Below are 19,663 nucleotides of genomic sequence, written 5' to 3'. Positions count from 1 at the left end.
GGTAGCCTTAGACTTTTCAATATACATTTAAACTTATCTAAGTCCATCTTCAAATCACATTACACTGCTTCATGCATACTAAGTTATTGCAGGTAACTCAGAATATCCCCAATTCCTCCCTCACATCCCTTATAACGCTGCTGTCATTCATTTAACTTATCCATTTGCTATAACAAAATATAAATAAAATAAAATAAAATAAAAGATTTTATTTTACTTTTATTCCTTCTCTAATACTCTTCCATTCTTTATGTAGATCTGAGTTTCTGACCTATATCATTTCCTTTTCCCTGAAGAACTTCTGTTAATAATTTTTGCAAGGCATTCTTCATTTCTGTTACAATGTTTTTTACTTTTAGCATTTCCTTCTCATTCTTTTGTTAGAGTTTCCACTTCTCTACTTGTATTACCCTGCTTATGTTAATCTGCTCGTGCATGTTATCCATTTTTTCCATTAGAGCCCTTAGCATACTAATCAGAGTTATTTTAAATTCCCTGTCTGATAATTTCAAAATCTGTGTCATATCTGATTCTGGTTCCAGTACTTGCTTTGTCTCTTCAGACTATGTTTTCTCTTGTTTTTTAAGCAAGCCTTGTAATTTTTTTCTTGAAAGCCAGCATGATGTATTGGGTAACAGGGACTGAAGTAAACAGTAGGTCTTTAGTGTGAGGTTTTATGTTAGTCTGGCAGAAGTTGGGCTGTGTTTAATGTTTACTGTACCTGTAGGTGCTAGAGGTTTCAAATTCCTCTGTTGTCCTTATTTAGTCTTCCAGGTTGACTGTGGTTTCCCTATGGAATCATCCTCAGTTTGAGTCCTCATCCTGCAGCTCTTTCAGTGCTAATCGTGTTATACTGTTACACTGCAACCCTGCTGGGGTGGTGGTAAGGAGTGGGCAGGCGATGTGTTCTCTAATCTTATCACTGAATCTATCTTCTAATGGGTCTGTGTTCCTGAGCTGTGACCTTCACAAGCCTTAGCTTTTTTTTTACACCCTTAGATGAAACAGGAAGGCTAGAAGGGGTTGGAGTGGGAGAAATGCCCTCCACCCAGGTGGGAAGCCTCTGGTAAGAGTCTTTTTCTCTCCTGGAAAGTAAGCTCTTGCTATGGAGAATGTTCTGGGCGTATTTCACAATGGTTGCTCTTCCCCATCTCTTCCGGCGCCACAAGAGTATCTTTCTTGGCTCTTTATTGTGAAAACTTGGTGGGATTCCTGGAGGTAAAACCCACTGGAGTGTGAAAGTCCACCTAAGACTGAGGCCCACAAGAGTTTTTCACTGTCTAGATAGTCCCCACTCAGCCATTAGCAATTTGTCAAAATGACCATTGAGGTGAGTGTTCCAACCAGGTGTGGCTCCAGTGGCTTCTGCTCCAGGTAATCACATCTTTGCTATGACTCTTTGAACTTGCCTGTCTCTCCAGAGTTCAGGGTGGCAGTTTACCCTGCAACCTCAGTTTTCTAATGGTTTCAAGAAAAGCCATTGGCTTTCAGTTTGTTCAGCTTTTTCTTCTAAGAACAGGAGTGATAACTTCTAAGCTCTTTACATGCTGGTGGTGTAAGTGGAAATTCCTCCCCAGGTTGTTCTTTATTTAGTATCTTGGCTGAGATGGGGGGGATGGTTTCATAAGCCTCTACTCGGCATTTGCCACTATGATAGCTCTTATTCCTTACAGGTCAAAAATTCAATATGGGGGGTTGTGCAAACTACCAAGGATGTCTATTCTTAAGTGTATTGATACATTTATGGACTGGGGACATGACAAGTGGGTGTGTTTGAGGATCCAGGAAAACTGCTACAAGCTGGACCTGGGCCAGACCTCCATTCCAGGCTCCCATCTGCCCCCACTCTAACGGAGTCCATACAGGCACTTGGAGTCTCTCAGTGTCAATGTCAGTTCAGGTTCTATATCCAATTGTCCTTGAAACGTTTGGGTACTCTCTTTTCCCCAGTGTATGGCTACATAAGCAAATGGCTACAGACCCCTTAAGGAAAGGACTCGGGGAATGACTACTGAATACACTGTTATGGTGTTGTAGAGTTCTTTCTCCTAGGAACATATTTCTCCCTTAATTAACGTGTTCCAGGTCCAAAAACCGGTTGTAAACCCAAAACTAAAATGGAGTCACTTATGTTAGGGACAAAATGGAGTTGGCTAATTCGGGTTCATTAAAGAAAAATGAAACTTAACGTTACCTAACATAAGTTGCAGGAATTTACAGCTCTTCTCAGAAATCAGCAAAGGATGCGGGTCAGTCCCCAAATGCCAAGTCTATTCATGCCATCTTTGGATTTCCTTGTTCCTCTGACTCACTACCGTGACCAAAATAAGGAAGAAGACCACCAGGCAACCAATCAGCTGAAAAGTCCAAATAACTTCTGCATTTACCCTCCCAAAAACCCTTTAGTCTGTGAGCAACTCAGAATTCATTGCTCTGGTAGCCCTGAGTGTCCCACCTTGCAGGTCAAAAGCCTTTCAATAAACTCATCTTTCTGCTTTGTTTTACTCAGTGTGAAGAATTTGGTTTTTGACATAGTCCAGGTCCAGAAACTGGGCAAATTTTCACTGGGGCAACTTTCTTTAACCTCTTGATCTTGCATCCTTGATTTATTTTGGCTGTTCAGATTGAGGGCTTCCTTTGATGGTTGTCCATCTATTTTGCCCTAGATGCCTTGTTCTATTTACCATCTCCATAATTCTGTGGGTCAGGCCCCCTTGACTGCACTCCTACCTTATAGCATCCACTTGGTTTCGGATGTTTAAATGCCACCATAAGACCTCTGTGTTACAGGGTACTATCATCTCTACCTCTCTCAGGAAGCCCAGCTCTGAAATGTCATCTTCTATCTTCAGCCCTGGACTACGATGACAGCCACCACTGAAGTTATGAGTGATGATGATGCCTGTCACCAGAAATTCCTTTTCGATTTGCTAAGTGGTGTGTCCTCTGAACTTTTCTGTGGAATATATTCATCTGCTGAGTTTTCCAGCTTTATGTAAGTATTTTCGCTCTAGCATGTTCACTTACCTGAGCTGTTTAATCACCCCTTACACTGTCAACCACAGCAGTTCCGGCATTTCTACCTTACTTGATGTAGTTTGGGCCATTGTTTTTGCCATGCTTCTAGATGACATCTTGAGTGTGTTCATGCCATCACCTGGGGTTCTTGCGCGAACCCGTATCCTGGGAGAGTACACCCAAATTGATAAATTCTCCCTCATTGGACTTTATGTTCCGCCTCCCTCTTCTCTTTTTATCCAGAACCTTCAGAATTCAATCACATGCATACTTCCCTGGCTTCTGTTGGTACTTGTTGCGTAGGTTCTACAGCTTCTTTGGGGTTGCTTTCCAATATTATCAGCCTTAGAATGTCTGTGGAATATCATATATCGTGACTTAATTCTAATCATTGCCTAGTGATCGGCAGGTAATGTGGGGGGTGCATCCTGAGGGAGGTGCATGTTATCCTGCACAGAAGGCCTCTCATTATCTCACAAGGAAGGAGCACTAGCTTTTAATAGGAAGTAGCGGGGCATTTTGGCAGGCTCAGTAGGTTGTAGAGAATTTAGGGTTTGAGATTTTTCATGTATATCGACCTAAATGTCTTCATCCCATGTGTCAGGGTCCCACTCTTTCCCAACCAGGGATCTACCCTTGAAATATCATGCCTGCCTAAATGGAGAGTTTAATCGTCTTTGGAAGTTTCCACTTGGCTTTCTGTTACTGTTCCAGTTAAGTCCTGGGATCTGTCCTCAGTTTTCTCTGTCTTCCCACTGCAGGAGATGAGAACCTCTTTACATGCTTCCAGAAGATCTTCTGGCTTCCATACTGAGCTTTGACTTGCAGATTAATCATACTCAGCCTTTCATTATCTCTCTTCAAAGTATCAAGTCTACTTAGCAATAGCCAATCAAATCCCAATGGTCTTACAGTATAGATACTATTTCCCCTATACTTTGGCAACAGTGCCTGATCTTTCCCCGTACACCACAGTTGAAAGCTTTAACAATTGCCCTGTTTTCTTGTGGTAGCTATGTTCCACCTGCCACTGATTCATTGCCAGCCAATGAAATTGGTGGCCAACTCCAAAATTCAATCATAGTGTCTTCTTTCTTGGACAATTCCTGGCACCAAAGCTTTTAGGTCAGGTTCCATGAAAAGTAGACTCTGAAGCAAAGATTAGTGTTCTGGGAGTTTATTAAGGAGTACACTAGTGGAAGGAAAGGCATAAAAGTAGGATCAGACAGAGGGAAAAATTAGGCTGTGATGCTGTCGTATAATAAAGAATTTGACTGGTTTTGTCCCTGGTTCCTGGGAGGCAACTTCTAAACCATTGGAATTTCCCACGGGATAGGAGTGAGTTTGTTATTTATGGTGGGTCCTCGGACCACACCTGAGTTTACGCTAATGAGATGATTTAGGATGAGGGTTAGTCATGCCAGAAAGACCAACCATGTGATAAAAGAGTTGAGGCTTTCAGCCATGTGACATCAGCCTAGGTTCTGGACCTCTAGGGAGGGGAAGGGGACTGGAGATTGAGTTCCATCATGGGGCCAGTGATTCAATCAATTATGGCTATGTAATGAAACCCCAATAAAAACTCAGGACACTGAAGCTCAGTGGAACTTCCTGGTTTGTGAACAACACCTTGATGTGTCAGGAGGGTGATGTGTCCTAACTCCACAGAGAAAGGGCACAGAAGCTCTGTGTTTAGGACCCTCCCAGGCTTTACCCTATGTATCTCTTCATTTGGCTGATTCTGATTTGTATACTTTATAATAAAATTGTAATCATAAGTATAGCACTTTCTTGAGTTCTGTGAATCATTATTCCAGCAAATTACTGAACCTGAGTACATTGTGGGAAACCCCAAATTTGTAGCCAGTTGGTCAGAAGTACAGGTGGCCTGTTGGTCCCTGAGCTTGTAGATGGCATCTGGAGTAAGGGCAGTCTTACTGGAGACTGTGCCCTTAAATCATGGCATCTGAGTTAACTCTGGGTGGTTAGTGGCCAAAATGCATGGTGGTACAAGAGACACCATCATAAATAATAACAGCCTCAGCTGATCCCATAGGGAGCTCTGATGCGCCAAAGCTCACGGTTATTCCTAGTTACGTAAAGGGATCAGGTGTTTGTACCTCCACAACGTCTTCAGGCTGCCCTTGGGCAGCTCTCTTTATTTATTTATTTATTTAGCTGTGTTGCTTCTTAGTTGCAGCATACAGGACCTTTGTTGCAGTGTTTGGGCTCTTTGGTGCACGGGCTTCTCTCTAGTTGCGGTGCATGGGCTCCAGAGGGTGCAGGCTCAGTAGTTGTGGTGTGTGGGCTTCTCTAGCTGTGGTGTGTGGGCTCCAGAGTGTGCGGGCTCAGTACTTGCAGCGCATGGGCTTAGTTGCCCCACGGCATGTGGGATCTTAGTTCTGTGATCAGGGATTGAACTTGTGTCCCCCACACTGGAAGGTAGATTCTTAACCACTGGACCACCAGGGCAGTCCCAGGCAGCTCTCTTTAACCAAGGAAATTCCTGAAGGGAGCAGACAGTTGAGTACTGTCTGCAAGTAGCACTCCTAGAAACTGAGGGATGTCTTTCATTCTTGAAGCAGAATTTCCATGGCAAGTCATAGTGCCCACTACACTTTGTTACAGTTTCTATTAAATGGTAGAGAGAGGACAGGGTGATTAAAAGCACTACTGAAGATTGTTTTGAATTTGTAAGCATTTTGCAACTAAAGAGAATTCAAAAAGAGAGATTGGCCAGTTGATCCTGGCAAATCCTCACAAGTGATCATATTTTCCCAATTAAGTCTTTTTGATGTCTTCCTATTACTCCTGGGAAGGATAGTCTTAATATCCTTAGCAGACAACTCACACTCTGCGTGAAACGGCCCCTTCTTGCATCTGCAAGATCACGTCTTCCTCATCTCATTGCACTTATGTTCTCTCTGTCTGTGGATTGCACCTGACTTTTGAAAGTTTCAGGGCCTTTGCACAGGCTGCTTCCTCTGCTTGGAAATGCTTTCTTACCTCTTTGACTGACCAATTTGTACTGCTTATTCTTGTCTTTGTTTAAATGTCCCTTTCTCAGAGAGGTCTTCCCTAACCTTCACTCTAGATAAGGGCCACTTGTTACATGCTCTCACAGTGTCTGTTCCCTTTGCATGGCCTAAAAACACTTACCAGATATAGTTACCTGTGTATTTATCTGTTTAATGCCTGCCTCTCTCCCTCTGATAAGTGTCATAAAGGCAGGAACTATGGCTATTTTGTTCTTCTCTTTTTCCCAGCACTTAACTCAATTCCTGACATGGGAGTTTAATAAATATTTGTTGAGTGAATAAGTAAATGAAGTAATTAAGGCATAGATAATAGTGACAAAGTGCAGTGGTTAATCATGTGGCTCTGGAGACAGAGTAGGTTCAAGTCTTTTAAATCCTAACCCGTTCATTGAGAGCTCTGTAAACGCGTCCTCCCCTTTGACAATGTAGAAACTTATCATTTCACATTGAGTCTGTCTGACTGGGGAAACTTATCCTCAATAACCAAACCCTAGGAGAATAATGTGGAATAAGAATACCTATTTATCAGCAGCACTACCATGTACCCTTAAGCACACAGACTGTTCTGGGATGAATCCAAAACTGTCATCTTGGCCACAATACTCAGCTTCTTGGTTCCTCACCTGTAAACAAGTCTAACTCATAGCACCCAGCTTACAGTTCTGTAAGGATCTGATAGGTTAATATATATAAGAAACAGTTTGTGGGACGCAGTATATGTGTGTGTTATATGTGTTAGCTAATATTATTTATTAAGTTAGGTTGGGAGACACCTCTGGCTTGACACCTGGAGCTGGTTAGCTGTGTAAGACGTTCCCTCTAGGTGAGTAAAGTCATGCCATAGACCACATAATAGACTGGAGAGTTGTCTGGTAGAGTAAGAGTAAAGGAAATCTCCTCTGGCAACATTTCTGGGAAGCTGTAGGGGAGCTGGTGGATAGCTCTTCTCTATTCTAGGGACCATTCTGCCTGAAAATCCAGGGTGAGTCATTCAGATCCAGAACTCTATCCCTCCTCACAGAGAGTGTAAACATCCTGGCAGATTCTGGCGCTTTGCTCCCCTGTTGTAGATTCCAGAAAGGCCACTATCCTTAGAGAAATACAGCCTCTCTTTAGTCATTCAGGTCACAACACAATTGATTAGGTTACAGTTTTCTTTAAATATACACTAGACCCAAGGAAGAAGTCTTATCACTTTGATTTCAGTTCCTCCTTTACCAAGTTTCCTTGCACATTTATGACAGGCTGATGCCTCTTAGGGTGGAGCATTTCTGCAGGTAGAATTCTAAGCTTTTCCTTCATTGTTTCTCCAAAATTTTAGAGCACTTTATAGTATCCCTCAAACTGGGAACCTGGAGACCTGAGCCTGGAAATGTGAGAGTGAAATCTGGATTTTAATTCTGACATTGACACTAACTGGTGAACCTGGTCATCACAGGGCTTAGATTTCCTCATTTGGAAAATGAAGCAGAAAGAGAAGATCAGCTGGAAACCCTTCCAGGTTTACAATTCAGTGATTATACATCATGATCTCCAACAAAAGTCAATATGCTGTTAATGTACTTTTAGGGTAGAAAGTTATACTGGGTATTTTGTATGTGAAGATACTCACTTTTCTTTGGGCTGACTTTGGAATGTGGATTTTGTACAAAAAAATAAAAGAATTCTCTTTATAAGCTGCAATTGTAGAGTTGTATTTAACCTTAGAGATTGCAATTCTGAGGACTGGATAAGAACCCTAATATGGTCTTCCAGGGCATCCAAATGACCACTGCGCAAACTACATAGATCACCCGGCTTGGGCTGGTTCACAGATCTTTTTCTTGTGTGCTTTTCTGGGAATGAATGCAACTGAGCAAGCAGATAGGTTCTGGGGGGAGAGAGTCACAAAAGTCATAAAGTCATTCTATCCCAACAATTTGCTATGGCTTTAGGGACAGCCCTAATGGCTGTGTGACATAACCTCTCTCAGTCTTGGTGTTCACATCTATTAAATAACACCTACTTTGCAGGGTTACTGTAAGAATGAGAATAGAAGTAGGGTTAACAGCGTGGAAGCACATAATATGCACACAGGAAAAAGTTATGCCCTTACTGCCAATTTTCCCTATTCCAGTAAAAACATCAATAGGTTGAGTGCAATCTGTCCGTGCTTGGTAAAAAGAGGCAAAATGTTAAATCAACTATAGTATAAAATAAACATAAAAAAAAGGCAAAATGCATTTTGGTAAGTCTTGACATTTTCTCACCTCAGTTTTCCCACTGCAGTTGAGAATGTCTGGTCAGTGGCTTCAAGTGCTAGATCAGGAGTTTTAGTTGGGTACCAGTCCTGGCTCTGTCCCTTATCAGCTGTATAATCTCGATTAGTTTTTCAACCTCTGTGGGTCTCAGATTCCCCTAATGCCAGGGTAATACAGATGGATAGGATTTCCTAACTAGCATTAGACTTCCTCTTCTCTCAATTTCCTAAATCGGAGGGCCGTGAAGGGGCCAAGGACCCAACCCGCCTAGCACCCGCCCAGAGGGCGGGAAGTGCCTGCCAGGCGGAGGGCGGAATAAGGGCGGGTCAACGAGGCGGTGGGCGGGGCTTGAGTTCCCGCCTCCTATGCGTGCGCGCGCACCACGTACGCACGCACGCACGCACGCACGCACAGCATACCGCGGAAGCGCGCGCGCAGGCCCAGCCCTCATCGCCGCCGCCATTTTAGCTCCTGGTTCCGGCCGCACGGTGTAGGCTGTTGTAGCGGGAGGGGTGGGGGTCCTCCAGAGTTTTGTAGCTGCCTTCGACCGCACCGATAGAGCCGCTAGGTTCTCTTTTTTTCTTCCTTCGTAACCACCCGCTCGAAGAGTCCGAAGATGTCTAAGCGACACCGGTTGGACCTGGGGGAGGATTACCCCTCCGGCAAGAAGCGTGCGGGGACCGATGGGTAAGCCAGGCCGGGGGCGCGAGGCAGGGGCTCAGGCTTTGTTGGGGTCCCGGCCGGGAGCGGGCCAGGGAGGGCTAGGCCGAGCGGGCCACGGGCCCTGACTCTTTTGTTTTCTTCTGGGCTCGGGTCACTGGCGGCGGGGCGCGGGAGAGCGGACCCCCAGGCGTTCGGCCCAGCAAGGGCGCGGGGAGCTGAGTGGCGCGGTGGCCGCCCGGCCCAGTCGGGAGAGCGGAGAGGCCTGTCGTGGCCAGTAGGGTGCCTCCTCCCCGGGCGGAGTCGAGCAAGAGTCACTTCGAGGGGAGCGGACGGGAGGGAACCGCGGACCTCGTGGCCTGGGCTCCTGGTAAGGCCTGGAGCCTGGGGAGAGGGTGGGGGAGGGCGCGGCGGGAGTAATCGTTTCCAAGGGCACCAGGTACTTCTCAGCCAGCGGGGTCGGGGAGAGGACCTTGGGGGGCGGCTGGGCGCCCAGCAAGGGGAGAAGCGGAGGCCGGAAAGTGAGCGAAGCGCGTGGATTCTTGTGTAGGCTGGGGTGGAGGTGCTGGGAGTAGAGTGAGGCGTGCGGACGAGGAGTTCTCGGGGGAGGGGAGAGTAGAGGGCCAGCCGGGAGAAAGGAAAATGTGGAGTATACCTGATGGGCTGGAGGGCTGGTGGTTTGGAGACGCGGAGTTTATACTTTGGCGGGAGAGTGCGTGCCTCGGTCCATTCAAACACTTCAAAGTAGATACTAGGCAAACTTCCGCTCTCTGCCCACGCTCCCGCCATCTCCTTTATTTCCTGCTTTGGCCAAAACAGTAGTTATTGGGCATCCCCGGGATAGCAATTAGAAGGCATTCTTTTTTTCCAATAAATTCTTGTTTTCTGTGTCCCTCCCCGGCCCTCGTTCCTAGGTAGCTTTTGAAACGAGAAGACCCTTTTAAAAAGTTTTTAGTGTTAACGGCAAAGTATCGCCTGTCGGGAGGTTGCTTGGGAGTTGAAGTAGACCACGCCCGTGGTGTTTCAGATTCCTTTCTACTTACCTTTTCTTAAAGGTGCAGAGGAATTTAACAGCTAACCTTAGCAATTGCATCAAAATCATTTCTTGTCCAGTGTGTACTTTTCGTTCCTGAAGTACAGAGGTTTATTTGGCTAATTCAGGCAGAGACATGAAAGTCTGAATATCTTCAATACTTTGCATAATTTTGCATTTTAGTGTGTGTGTACGTGTGCAGAATCACTGTGTCAAGTCTGTATAACTTTTGTTCACTCAGAGTCCTTCCTTTCGGTTGATTGAGGTGTCTGTGTCTGAAGAGTATAAGCCAGGATAAGGTATACTTTTTGGTGGCTTTCCGTATATTGAATATGGAAAGCATAAATATATAACAGTTTAATCGTGTACATTTTTTAGTTTACAGTGTTCTGTGTCAGCTTTCTCTCCCTGACCCCAACACACACAGCAGAACTTGAGCACATTTGAGCTACAAGTCACAGGCTCCTTAGAGCTGGAAGTGACTTTAAAGAGCGTATACTCGGCTCCACTCGAGGGATGAGAAATGGAGACCCAGAGTTGTTAAGGTGGCTTGTGCAACCTTACAGTTTACAGGTGGATCTAGAACCTTGATCTTTTAATTTTCAATCTTAGCCTCTTGCTTTTTCCAGTACAGCACACAGACTGTGACTGTAGTTAAGAGTCATTACAGCCTATTTTAATGACATTTACAATGGGTTGGTAAAGTAGGGAACACTTGGTTCTTTGTTCCTGTGAAGCAAAAATAAATTGCTTGTCATCTGGCTAAGATGCAACTAATGCCTCTCACAGAATTCAGATTGGAAAAAAATATACGGGGAAGGAATGAATTCACTTACTAATATTTGTGTGTATGTGCACCATTTAAATGCTTTTGGGGAGATTAGTGGGCCCATGATATGTACATGGGTTTGTTCCCCTTTCCTTGCAAATCCGACATCCTTAGTAAAAATGTGGACTTTTTAAGTCTTTGGTGGTGACCTTTTGATTCTCTTGGATATTATATATGACATCTACCTGTAAATGAACGAGAGTTCATCTTTGGAATAAAGCTCAAGTTCTGAGATATTTTGGAGGGACATTTGTATACTCATTTCTGTGTCACCTGAATGTCATTTCTGATAGAACTTTCTTCAGCAGTGGGCTTGGAGTGTTTATTAGTGCTTAGGGTTTTTTTTTTCCATATTTAATAATTTAAAAAGTCAACAAAATAATTTGTTGACTGTCATGCAATCTTGCAGATTTTTCTTTTCTTTTTTTAAAGCCCTGCTAAGTAGCAGGTGGTTTTACATGAGAGGGTAGGCCTGTCAGTCTTGTGAACTCCACTGCCAAACATGGATGTCCCATTTTCCCCGCTACTCAGAAGGGAAGGTAATTAAGTGAGAGATTTTACTCAAATTCATGCTCCCAAACTATATATGGCTTTATTTACTCTTGCTATATTTTAAGTTTGGAAACAGGTTGAGAAGTTGAAGGTTTCTGTTACATATTGACCTTATTCCTTTTTCCATTTTTCCCACAACATTTTCTGTGTAAAATTATTAACCAAAAGACAACTTAATGTTGAAGTATGGAAAAAAATTTTGAAAACAGGGACATTTTTCACTTTGATGTTAGTTTCTGATATTACTGCCTGATAAGAATTTTTTCGGTTAAAAATCCCAAAACTTTCAGGTGCTTTATAAACAGGTTTTCACTGCAGTTCTGTGATGAGGTTAAGTAACTTGCCCCAGGGAACACAAGAAACGTCCATTCGTAAAGATATAAAGAAAAGGGAAAAAAATTATCAGAAATCTTCATCCCCATCTTTATTTAATCCCTTGATGAAAATTTTTTTAGATCTCTGCATATTTATTCACAGGTATCCTATTTGATACCAGTAGGATCTTTTAATATGTATTATTTGTGCTTTGATTTCTTTAAATTCACCCAGAAATACTTTATAAACTGTGGAATGGATATCCATTATTCTTTTCATTGGCTGCATAGTATTCCACTTGTAAAGGGGTATCATAACTTATTTAACCAATTTCCTGTTCACTGACGTTTTGGTAGTTTCCTAGTCTTCCTTTCACACAAGTGAAAAGTGTGATGAACATCCTTATGTGTACTTATATCCCTAGAAGTCTCTGAAAGTGAGATTACCAGATTAAAATCAATGCTTGTTTAAAATACTCTGATTTTGATAACCAGTTTACATCTTCGTTAGCATTTCTTTAGTTTCTGTTACTCCATGTAGAATTTTAACGTGGTGTTTTAAATTTAAAAAATAAATGATAACCAATGTTTATTGGGCATTTATTATGTTCCAGGCACTACTTTAAGCACATTACATATATTAACTCATTTAACCCTTGCAGTACCCCACAAGAGCTTTTTAAAGATGAGGAAAGAAATAAATGTGGTCATATAGCTTAAGTGTTGAGCCAGGATTAAGCTGAGATAAAATACTGAACCACGTGCTAAACAAATGTGTCCTGTTGTGTCTCTCCCTGCCATTATTGTGGCTAAGTGATCACTGCTTTGATAATTAGTTTTTTAAGCATTATACCTCGATTAGTAAATCTTCTAAGTAACAAACTCCTTTATAATAAAGGTGCCTGTTTAAAAAAGAAAACATGCATATACACAATATTCTGCATATATTTATGAAGCAGTGGGTTTGAGCCCCCCCCCCCCCCCCCCACTGACCCTAATTTTTATCTTCCCTTTCCTGTTGAAGGTGGGTAGTTGGAATCACAGGCAACATTTCTAGGTGATTGAATTTGCTTTCTTATTTTAATCTAAGAGACTATTTTATTAATACTTCTCGCTTTGCAGATTAGTAAATTGAGGCTTATACCTTTCCAGTGGTTATGCAACTGTGATCTAGGTGCTCGTGCTCCTTTTACTCTTATATTAGAGTTAAACCCCAATTCATGGTCAGCAGTTAATCTTTGTGTCTTCAGAATGTATTTTATGCTTCCTCTGTTGCAGTTATTTTTGGTAATAAAGTTTCTGGTGAAGTAGGCCCTTGAAAAACATGTATTATTTAGACCAGATGTTCTTTAAGGATTCTTTATGTTCTATGAACTATAAAATGTCTAGTCTTTGAATCCATTCCTGACTACAGTGCTTCTCACTTTGCTGGACACCTATCTATCTATCCTGTTGTAAACTTTTTCTCATTTACATTTTGGAGCTGTGCAAATACTTATTTAATTACAAGCACGTTAAACTGGAGCAGAATGAGAGAAGCAAAGAAAGGATGGTTGATGGTATATTGCGAAGATAGGCCAGGAAGCTTAAGTTCTGAGTTGTGGGACTTCAGTTTGTATGCTGAGTAGGTTATCCTTTAGGTTCCTTTGATTTCTTTCTCTTTATGCCACATGGGATGAGAAGCTCCGATCCTAGCTTGTATGTCCTGTAATTCTGTAGAAGGTGAACATTGGGTTGGGGGAAGGGAGACTCGCTTTTTATATATACATACATGAAAAGATTATATATATGTAAAAAATATATGTGTGTATGAATATTTGTGAACATATAATAAGGCTTTTCTCTATTTAGGCAAGTTCCTGTGGAATAGAATTATTTATTTTAGAAGGGACAATATCAAATATAATTGGTCAGCTTACCATTTTTGTAATTGGGGAACCATCTGTATTCTACGAAGGGGAGTAACTGTTGCCCAGCTGATTTGCCATTACATCAGAATGAATGGTCTTCCCTAGTCTGCTACTGATAATTGGGGCATGGGAAATTTGTATGTCTTGTGTGTGTTATGGATAAGGAACAATGACATGTTTAGCAGCTTGTGTCATGGTTCCAAGTTGCCTCACTATTTCAAATGAGTCCAAACACCTTGTGGCACATTTGTCTGCTATAGGATTTAGTCTGAAATAAACTAGATTAGTAAAATGAATAAGTACAGATAATTTTAAAATTCTTACTGGTTAGGGATCATCTCTAGTATCTAGAAGTAGATGCTGGAATTGGCTAAATGACCTAAGGTTGATATGGTGGTCATCTGCATAATTTAAACATTTTAAACAACTTAATAGTGTTCAGTGAAGCTTGTTTTTAAATGAGCTACTTTTCCTTTCTGGATGATCAAAGTATACATAGGTTTTACAAAGTACTTCCAGTGTTTTTTACTATTGCTGTTAAGGATACATGCAAGAGTAAACAATGAAAACAAGAATAAAAAGTTTTAGTTTTCCTTATAGAGCAATATATGCATTTTGAACAAAATTTGGAAAGCGTTAACTTAGGAAAATAAACTTGCTAATTCTTTAACTCGGAATTTTGTGCTGAATTTTGTTTGTATTACTGTAATGTGAGGTGGAATTGTCTTTGAGGCCAGAAGCAATAAAAGACTTAGTTCTTGCTAAATTTTGAACATACTTTCAGTGTGAAAATACCTTTTCATGTAACCTGAAGGAGAATCTGGGAAAGACTCTGATGCCATTCTCTTTTTGCCTAATTTGTCCCTACCTTTTTCCCACACTGCCCTCAGTTTTTAATTTCTAAGAAGGAAAGGATTTTACATACAGAATGGCTAAAGGTGGAAAGAGACTGTTCCTTAATAGAATTTGAAGCATCATTAAGGAAGGGAAAGATGTTTATGGATAAGGCATGGAGGATCCTTGATTACAAGTTCTTTTTCATTGTTTCTGATACTTCGAGTTTTATATCAGTTTATTTGGTTGTTGGACATTTTACTTTCTTGTGACTATAACGCCGCTATGAAGATTTTGCATAAAATTTGGAATCTGAGTTATAAATTTTTTTTTTTTTAGGAAGGATCGAGATCGTGACCGTGATCGTGAAGATCGGTCTAAAGATCGGGAACGAGAACGAGATAGAGGAGATAGAGAGCGGGAGAGGGAGAAAGAAAAGGAGAAAGAATTGCGAGCTTCCACGAATGCTATGCTTATCAGTGCTGGATTACCACCTTTAAAAGCTTCCCATTCAGCTCACTCAACCCACTCGGCACATTCAGCACATTCAACACATTCTGCTCATTCTACACACACCGGACATGCAGGACACACATCACTTCCACAGTGCATTAATCCATTTACCAACTTACCCCATACGCCTCGATACTATGATATTCTGAAGAAACGGCTTCAGCTCCCTGTTTGGGAGTACAAGGATAGGTTTACAGATATTCTGGTTAGACATCAATCCTTTGTACTTGTTGGTGAGACTGGGTCTGGTAAAACAACACAGGTGAGTTATTGAATACCACAGTACGTACTTCATTAATGTTTATGTTTACTAAATGTTGCGTATTTGGTTCTGGTGGTTATTCTCATTGGCTGTCTGTCAGAACTTTTTGAAGCATAGCTGCTTTTATGTTTAGCAACTTTTAGTGACTTATGGAGTTGGAATCCTGTAGGGAGTACCTGTTTTCCTGAGTCTCTTTGGAAAAACAGCGGTGCTGTTTTTTTCCAGTTTTATTATGTAAATTATGGCAGTGATACTCTCCCACCCACTTTGAATCTGGGGTGGTACATATTTGGAGGCACAAGGTTTGTTTTCCAGTGCTTGGGTGGAGAGAGCTGAACCATTGGAGTGGTTTTGTTTTTGTCATTTTCATTTCTTTGTTTTTATAATTGTTTTGAACTATGTGAATATTATCTATTCTTTAAAAAAAAAAATAGAAGAGCTAAGTGAAGTCTTTTTACTTGTGACCTCCATCCAATAGTGTCCCCGTCCTCCCCACCCCTGAACTAAACACACATGTTAGTGTTGTATTAGAAATATATTTAGGATATTTTTCAAACATGGATGAACCATTATTTACTAGGCCCATGTTATAGACATTTAGGCTGCTTCTCATGGTTGTTTTTCATGGGCAAGTATATCTTTAGGATAAATTCTCAGAAGTAGAAATTATTGGGTCAGAAGATGGATTATAGTTGTGGAACGTACAGCCAAATAGCCTTCTATAGGGAACGTATCAGTTTACCGTTCCGTGAGTATGTATGAGAGCATATGTGGGAAACCACTAGAGTGTACTACTGAACTTGAACTTTTGCAAATCTGACAGGAGAAAAATGGTATTTCAGTGTAATTTTTAATTTGCATTTTCTTGCTATGAGCGAGGTAAACATATTTTCATTTTCAGATGCTTGAGCCTGATCCATCAGAAAATTTCTTAGATTTTACAAAAATAGCAGCCCCTGGCTATTGTAGAAAATTTGGAAAATTCAGGAAAGTGTTGAAATGAATTTAATAATTACTTATCACGCAGAAATAATTGCTGTGTTTCCTACGGGCCTGATTTTCCATGTTTATGTACCTGTGAACATGTTTAGATTTGAGCATACTACATGTACAGGTTATCCTGTATGTGTATAATTTAAGTTACACAATGCCACAAGTCTGTCAATTTGAGTATTTCATGGAGACATTTTGAAGGCTACAATAGCAACCCAGATTGGAGGCTTTTGTTATATAATATAAGACTGAGCCTAAGTATGGTTTTTCTTTTTAAACGGAGGAAATGTAATGCTGATGTTAGAAGCTAAAACTGTTGGTTTATTTTTATCACCTTATGGAAATTTAAAGAATACATGAAAAGATATAACTCTAAGCTTATTAATATTATATTTTTAATAATTATTTCAACTGGTTTATCTAGTTTGTGTAGTATTAATAGCACCCATTTAGTCAGCAATTGGGTAAAGCCAGGCACTATGTAGTTTGTATTATCTCATTTAAGTTTTTCAACAGCCATGCAAGGAAGTTGTTAATCACCATTTTACAGATGAGCAAAATGAGGCTTTGATTTATGAGAGGTTTAGTGGGTTGCCCTAGGTTACACTGTAGATATAGGTGGGTTCAGTATTTAAAACTCTGTCCCTTTGTCTCATAGCCAAAGTTATATTTATTTCATACTGCTCTTCTGTGGTCTTATATGATTAACCTTATTTCAGAGATGAGTTTATTTAGTAGCAGTTAGTGGAGAAGAAGGGCAGGTGAACGCAAAACAAGATTTGTGATTTTTTGGATTAGTATTTTTTTTTTTTTTAATACTTAAGGTACATGGATACCTAGGATTGCAGGGATTTGGGGTATTCAAAGGGAAACAACTGTAAATAGTGAATTTCATGCAAATGCTTTTTCCACATACTCCTATTAAACTTTGACTCAAAACCATTAAGAATAATTAGCCATTTTTGGTTATCTTTTTGTGCCTATCAGAAAGTGAAATTCTCCAAACAAAATTGCAGAAGGAATCTAACTAAAATGTAGTAATAGGGCTTTCCTGGTGGCGCAGTGGTTGAGAGTCCGCCTGCCAACGCGGGGGACACGGGTTCGTGCCCCGGTCCGGGAAGATCCCACATGCCGCGGAGCAGCTGGGCCCGTGAGCCATGGCTGCTGAGCCTGCGCGTCCGGAGCCTGTGCTTCTCAACGGGAGAGGCCACAACAGTGAGAGGCCCGTGTACCACAAAAAAAAAAAAAAAAAAAGTAGTAATAGTACAACTAGTGTTCTTCAAATATCACTGTACAAATCCTATACCAAAAAAATGCCACGTTTCCTGTAGCATTAAAATCTGTTAGGCTTTTGGAGGCTTTGATGGAGATCCATCATGTCCTTCTTGTAGGAGTGGATTCCAATTTAATGTAGTAAGCACTTAGATTTTTCCCATGGTTCTTTCACAGGTAAGTGAGTAGAGAAGAACCATTAAATTATCAAATATCTTAGTTTCTATTGATAATGGAACAGCTAGGAAATGCAGTGTCATCATGGCAACAACCAACTACTTATGCTTGTTGGTCTTTTTTTTTCCTTGTTTACCCTTCATTTCCCTCCTTCAGGGAAGTGCTGTTGCTGCTTCTATAGGTCCTATTGAATTTGAGTTTGATAGTTAACTAAAATTAACTTTTAAGATGTACCTAAGGTGTTTCCATTGTGCCTACTTCTGAGGGGAGAAGGATAGGAGTTAGATTCTGCTGGCTTACCAAGTATGAGCTGAATTTGTAACTTAAATTGTATAGGAATTTAAGTTACAGTTTCTTAGAATATTTTTGGGAACTAACATTTGTTATGAAGTAGAATTTTCATAAGTTGGAATTTTTCCAGTGCAGAGAGAAATGCTTGGTGGTGGAACACTGACACCATAGAGCATGTTCAGCAAAGCCTCAGTGGACCTAGCTCACTGAGGAGTACAGTTATGACATATCAGTGTTACACATGACCCTTCCTTGGCTTGGAGAGCTCATGCTATTATAAGTCATAAGTAATAATTTGTGGTGTGCCTAAATTGAATTTTGTTTTAAATTATTAGAATGAGATAAAACACTTCATGTTAAATATACCTGATGCACAGGCAGAGTAGAATTAATTTAAATGTGAAATTATTTGATAGATTCCACAGTGGTGTGTGGAGTACATGCGATCATTACCGGGACCCAAAAGAGGAGTTGCCTGTACCCAACCCAGGAGAGTGGCTGCAATGAGTGTGGCCCAGAGAGTTGCTGATGAAATGGATGTGATGTTGGGCCAGGAAGTTGGTTACTCCATTCGATTTGAAGACTGCAGTAGTGCAAAAACCATTCTTAAGTAAGTATTATCTTTAAAAATGAACACTTTTTTCCCCTCTGTTTTTATTTTCTGCCACTAGATAGGGGACTTTGCTAGTGGAGTCTCAAGCCATCTGACTTTAGAATAATCCAGATTAGACCTTCTTATGCTTACTAGATGACTTTTTAATATGGATTCTTTTTCTTGGTAGTAATATATGTATAGCTATTCAGTGGTCATTGAAGTTCAAAGGTCAGATTTTTTAGTTACTTGGTGCAATATCTTAGGTGAAATGTTGTATCATTTAAATATGATAGAAAAGTAAAATGATATATTTAGTAAAGGACAGTTACTTTTAGAACAAATGATGTGTGGGAAGGGGTATGATTTATTTGGGTGAGAGAGCTTTTAATGTTAACTGTACAGCTATTACCATGCATATGTTATGAGCTAAAAGGAGGAATCTTTTGTCTTGTGATATACTCTTGGAGTCTCCTCAAAGACCTCGTTCCTCTTCATTATACCATGGTGCACATGATTGACAACCATACTGATCTTTTTTCTAACATTTTCTTTAATTTCCCTAGTTTTTTATCTTCGTCTTAACACTTCCATTCTGCGTAAGTAGTGATGTTTGTTGCCTGATGGTAATGCTTTTGAAAATCTTCCCCTTTTTAAAATTTGTTTATTCTGTGTATGTATGACATTTCAATCATTTGTTAAAAACAGTTTCCTTGTCATGATACAATCTTCTCCCTCAGGTTGTTTTTGAAAGACAATTGGGAATAAAATGTTACATGGACAGTGACATGAGTCTTTGATGGCAGAGGTACATACTGTGTTATGGGGGAAACTATATATTTTACAGAAAACTTCAAATGTATGTAAAAGTAGAATAATACTGTAATGAACTCATGTTTATTTGTCTTGCATCTTCAAACTTGGCCAATCTTATTTCATCCATATCTCAACCTTTTATATGTCCCATATAATTTGAAGTAAATCCTAGGCATCATACACTTTCATCTAAATATTTCAATGCATCTCTCGAAGATAAGATTTCTTGAAATGTAACTGTGATATCACAACTTAAAATTTTTCCATAATCAGAACATTGTTACCCTCAAATTTCATTTCAATTTCTTAGTTTCTTTGA

General features: G+C 40.6%; 1 protein-coding gene and 1 long non-coding RNA gene across 2 annotated transcripts in view; one reads left to right on the top strand and one right to left on the bottom strand.

The window, feature by feature from the left end:
* The window catches only part of LOC137223603 (uncharacterized), a 54,692-nt gene extending 46,099 nt beyond the window's left edge, over positions 1 to 8,593 (bottom strand). Inside the window, exon 1 of the long non-coding RNA XR_010942948.1 lies at positions 8,306 to 8,593. This is a non-coding gene — a long non-coding RNA (uncharacterized lncRNA). The remainder of the gene's footprint in view (positions 1 to 8,305) is intronic.
* A 136-nt stretch (positions 8,594 to 8,729) lies between these two features.
* DHX15 (DEAH-box helicase 15) overlaps positions 8,730 to 19,663 on the top strand; it is a 51,960-nt gene continuing 41,026 nt past the window's right edge. The window contains exons 1-3 of the mRNA XM_067735649.1: positions 8,730 to 8,983; positions 14,768 to 15,203; positions 18,353 to 18,546. Of these exons, the coding sequence (XP_067591750.1) occupies positions 8,913 to 8,983; positions 14,768 to 15,203; positions 18,353 to 18,546 (701 nt within the window). The 5' untranslated portion in view covers positions 8,730 to 8,912. The remainder of the gene's footprint in view (positions 8,984 to 14,767; positions 15,204 to 18,352; positions 18,547 to 19,663) is intronic.

This window comes from Pseudorca crassidens, chromosome 4 (assembly GCF_039906515.1).
Source record: "Pseudorca crassidens isolate mPseCra1 chromosome 4, mPseCra1.hap1, whole genome shotgun sequence".
NCBI lineage: Eukaryota > Metazoa > Chordata > Mammalia > Artiodactyla > Delphinidae > Pseudorca > Pseudorca crassidens.
This window is presented reverse-complemented; position numbering and strand designations above follow the sequence as displayed.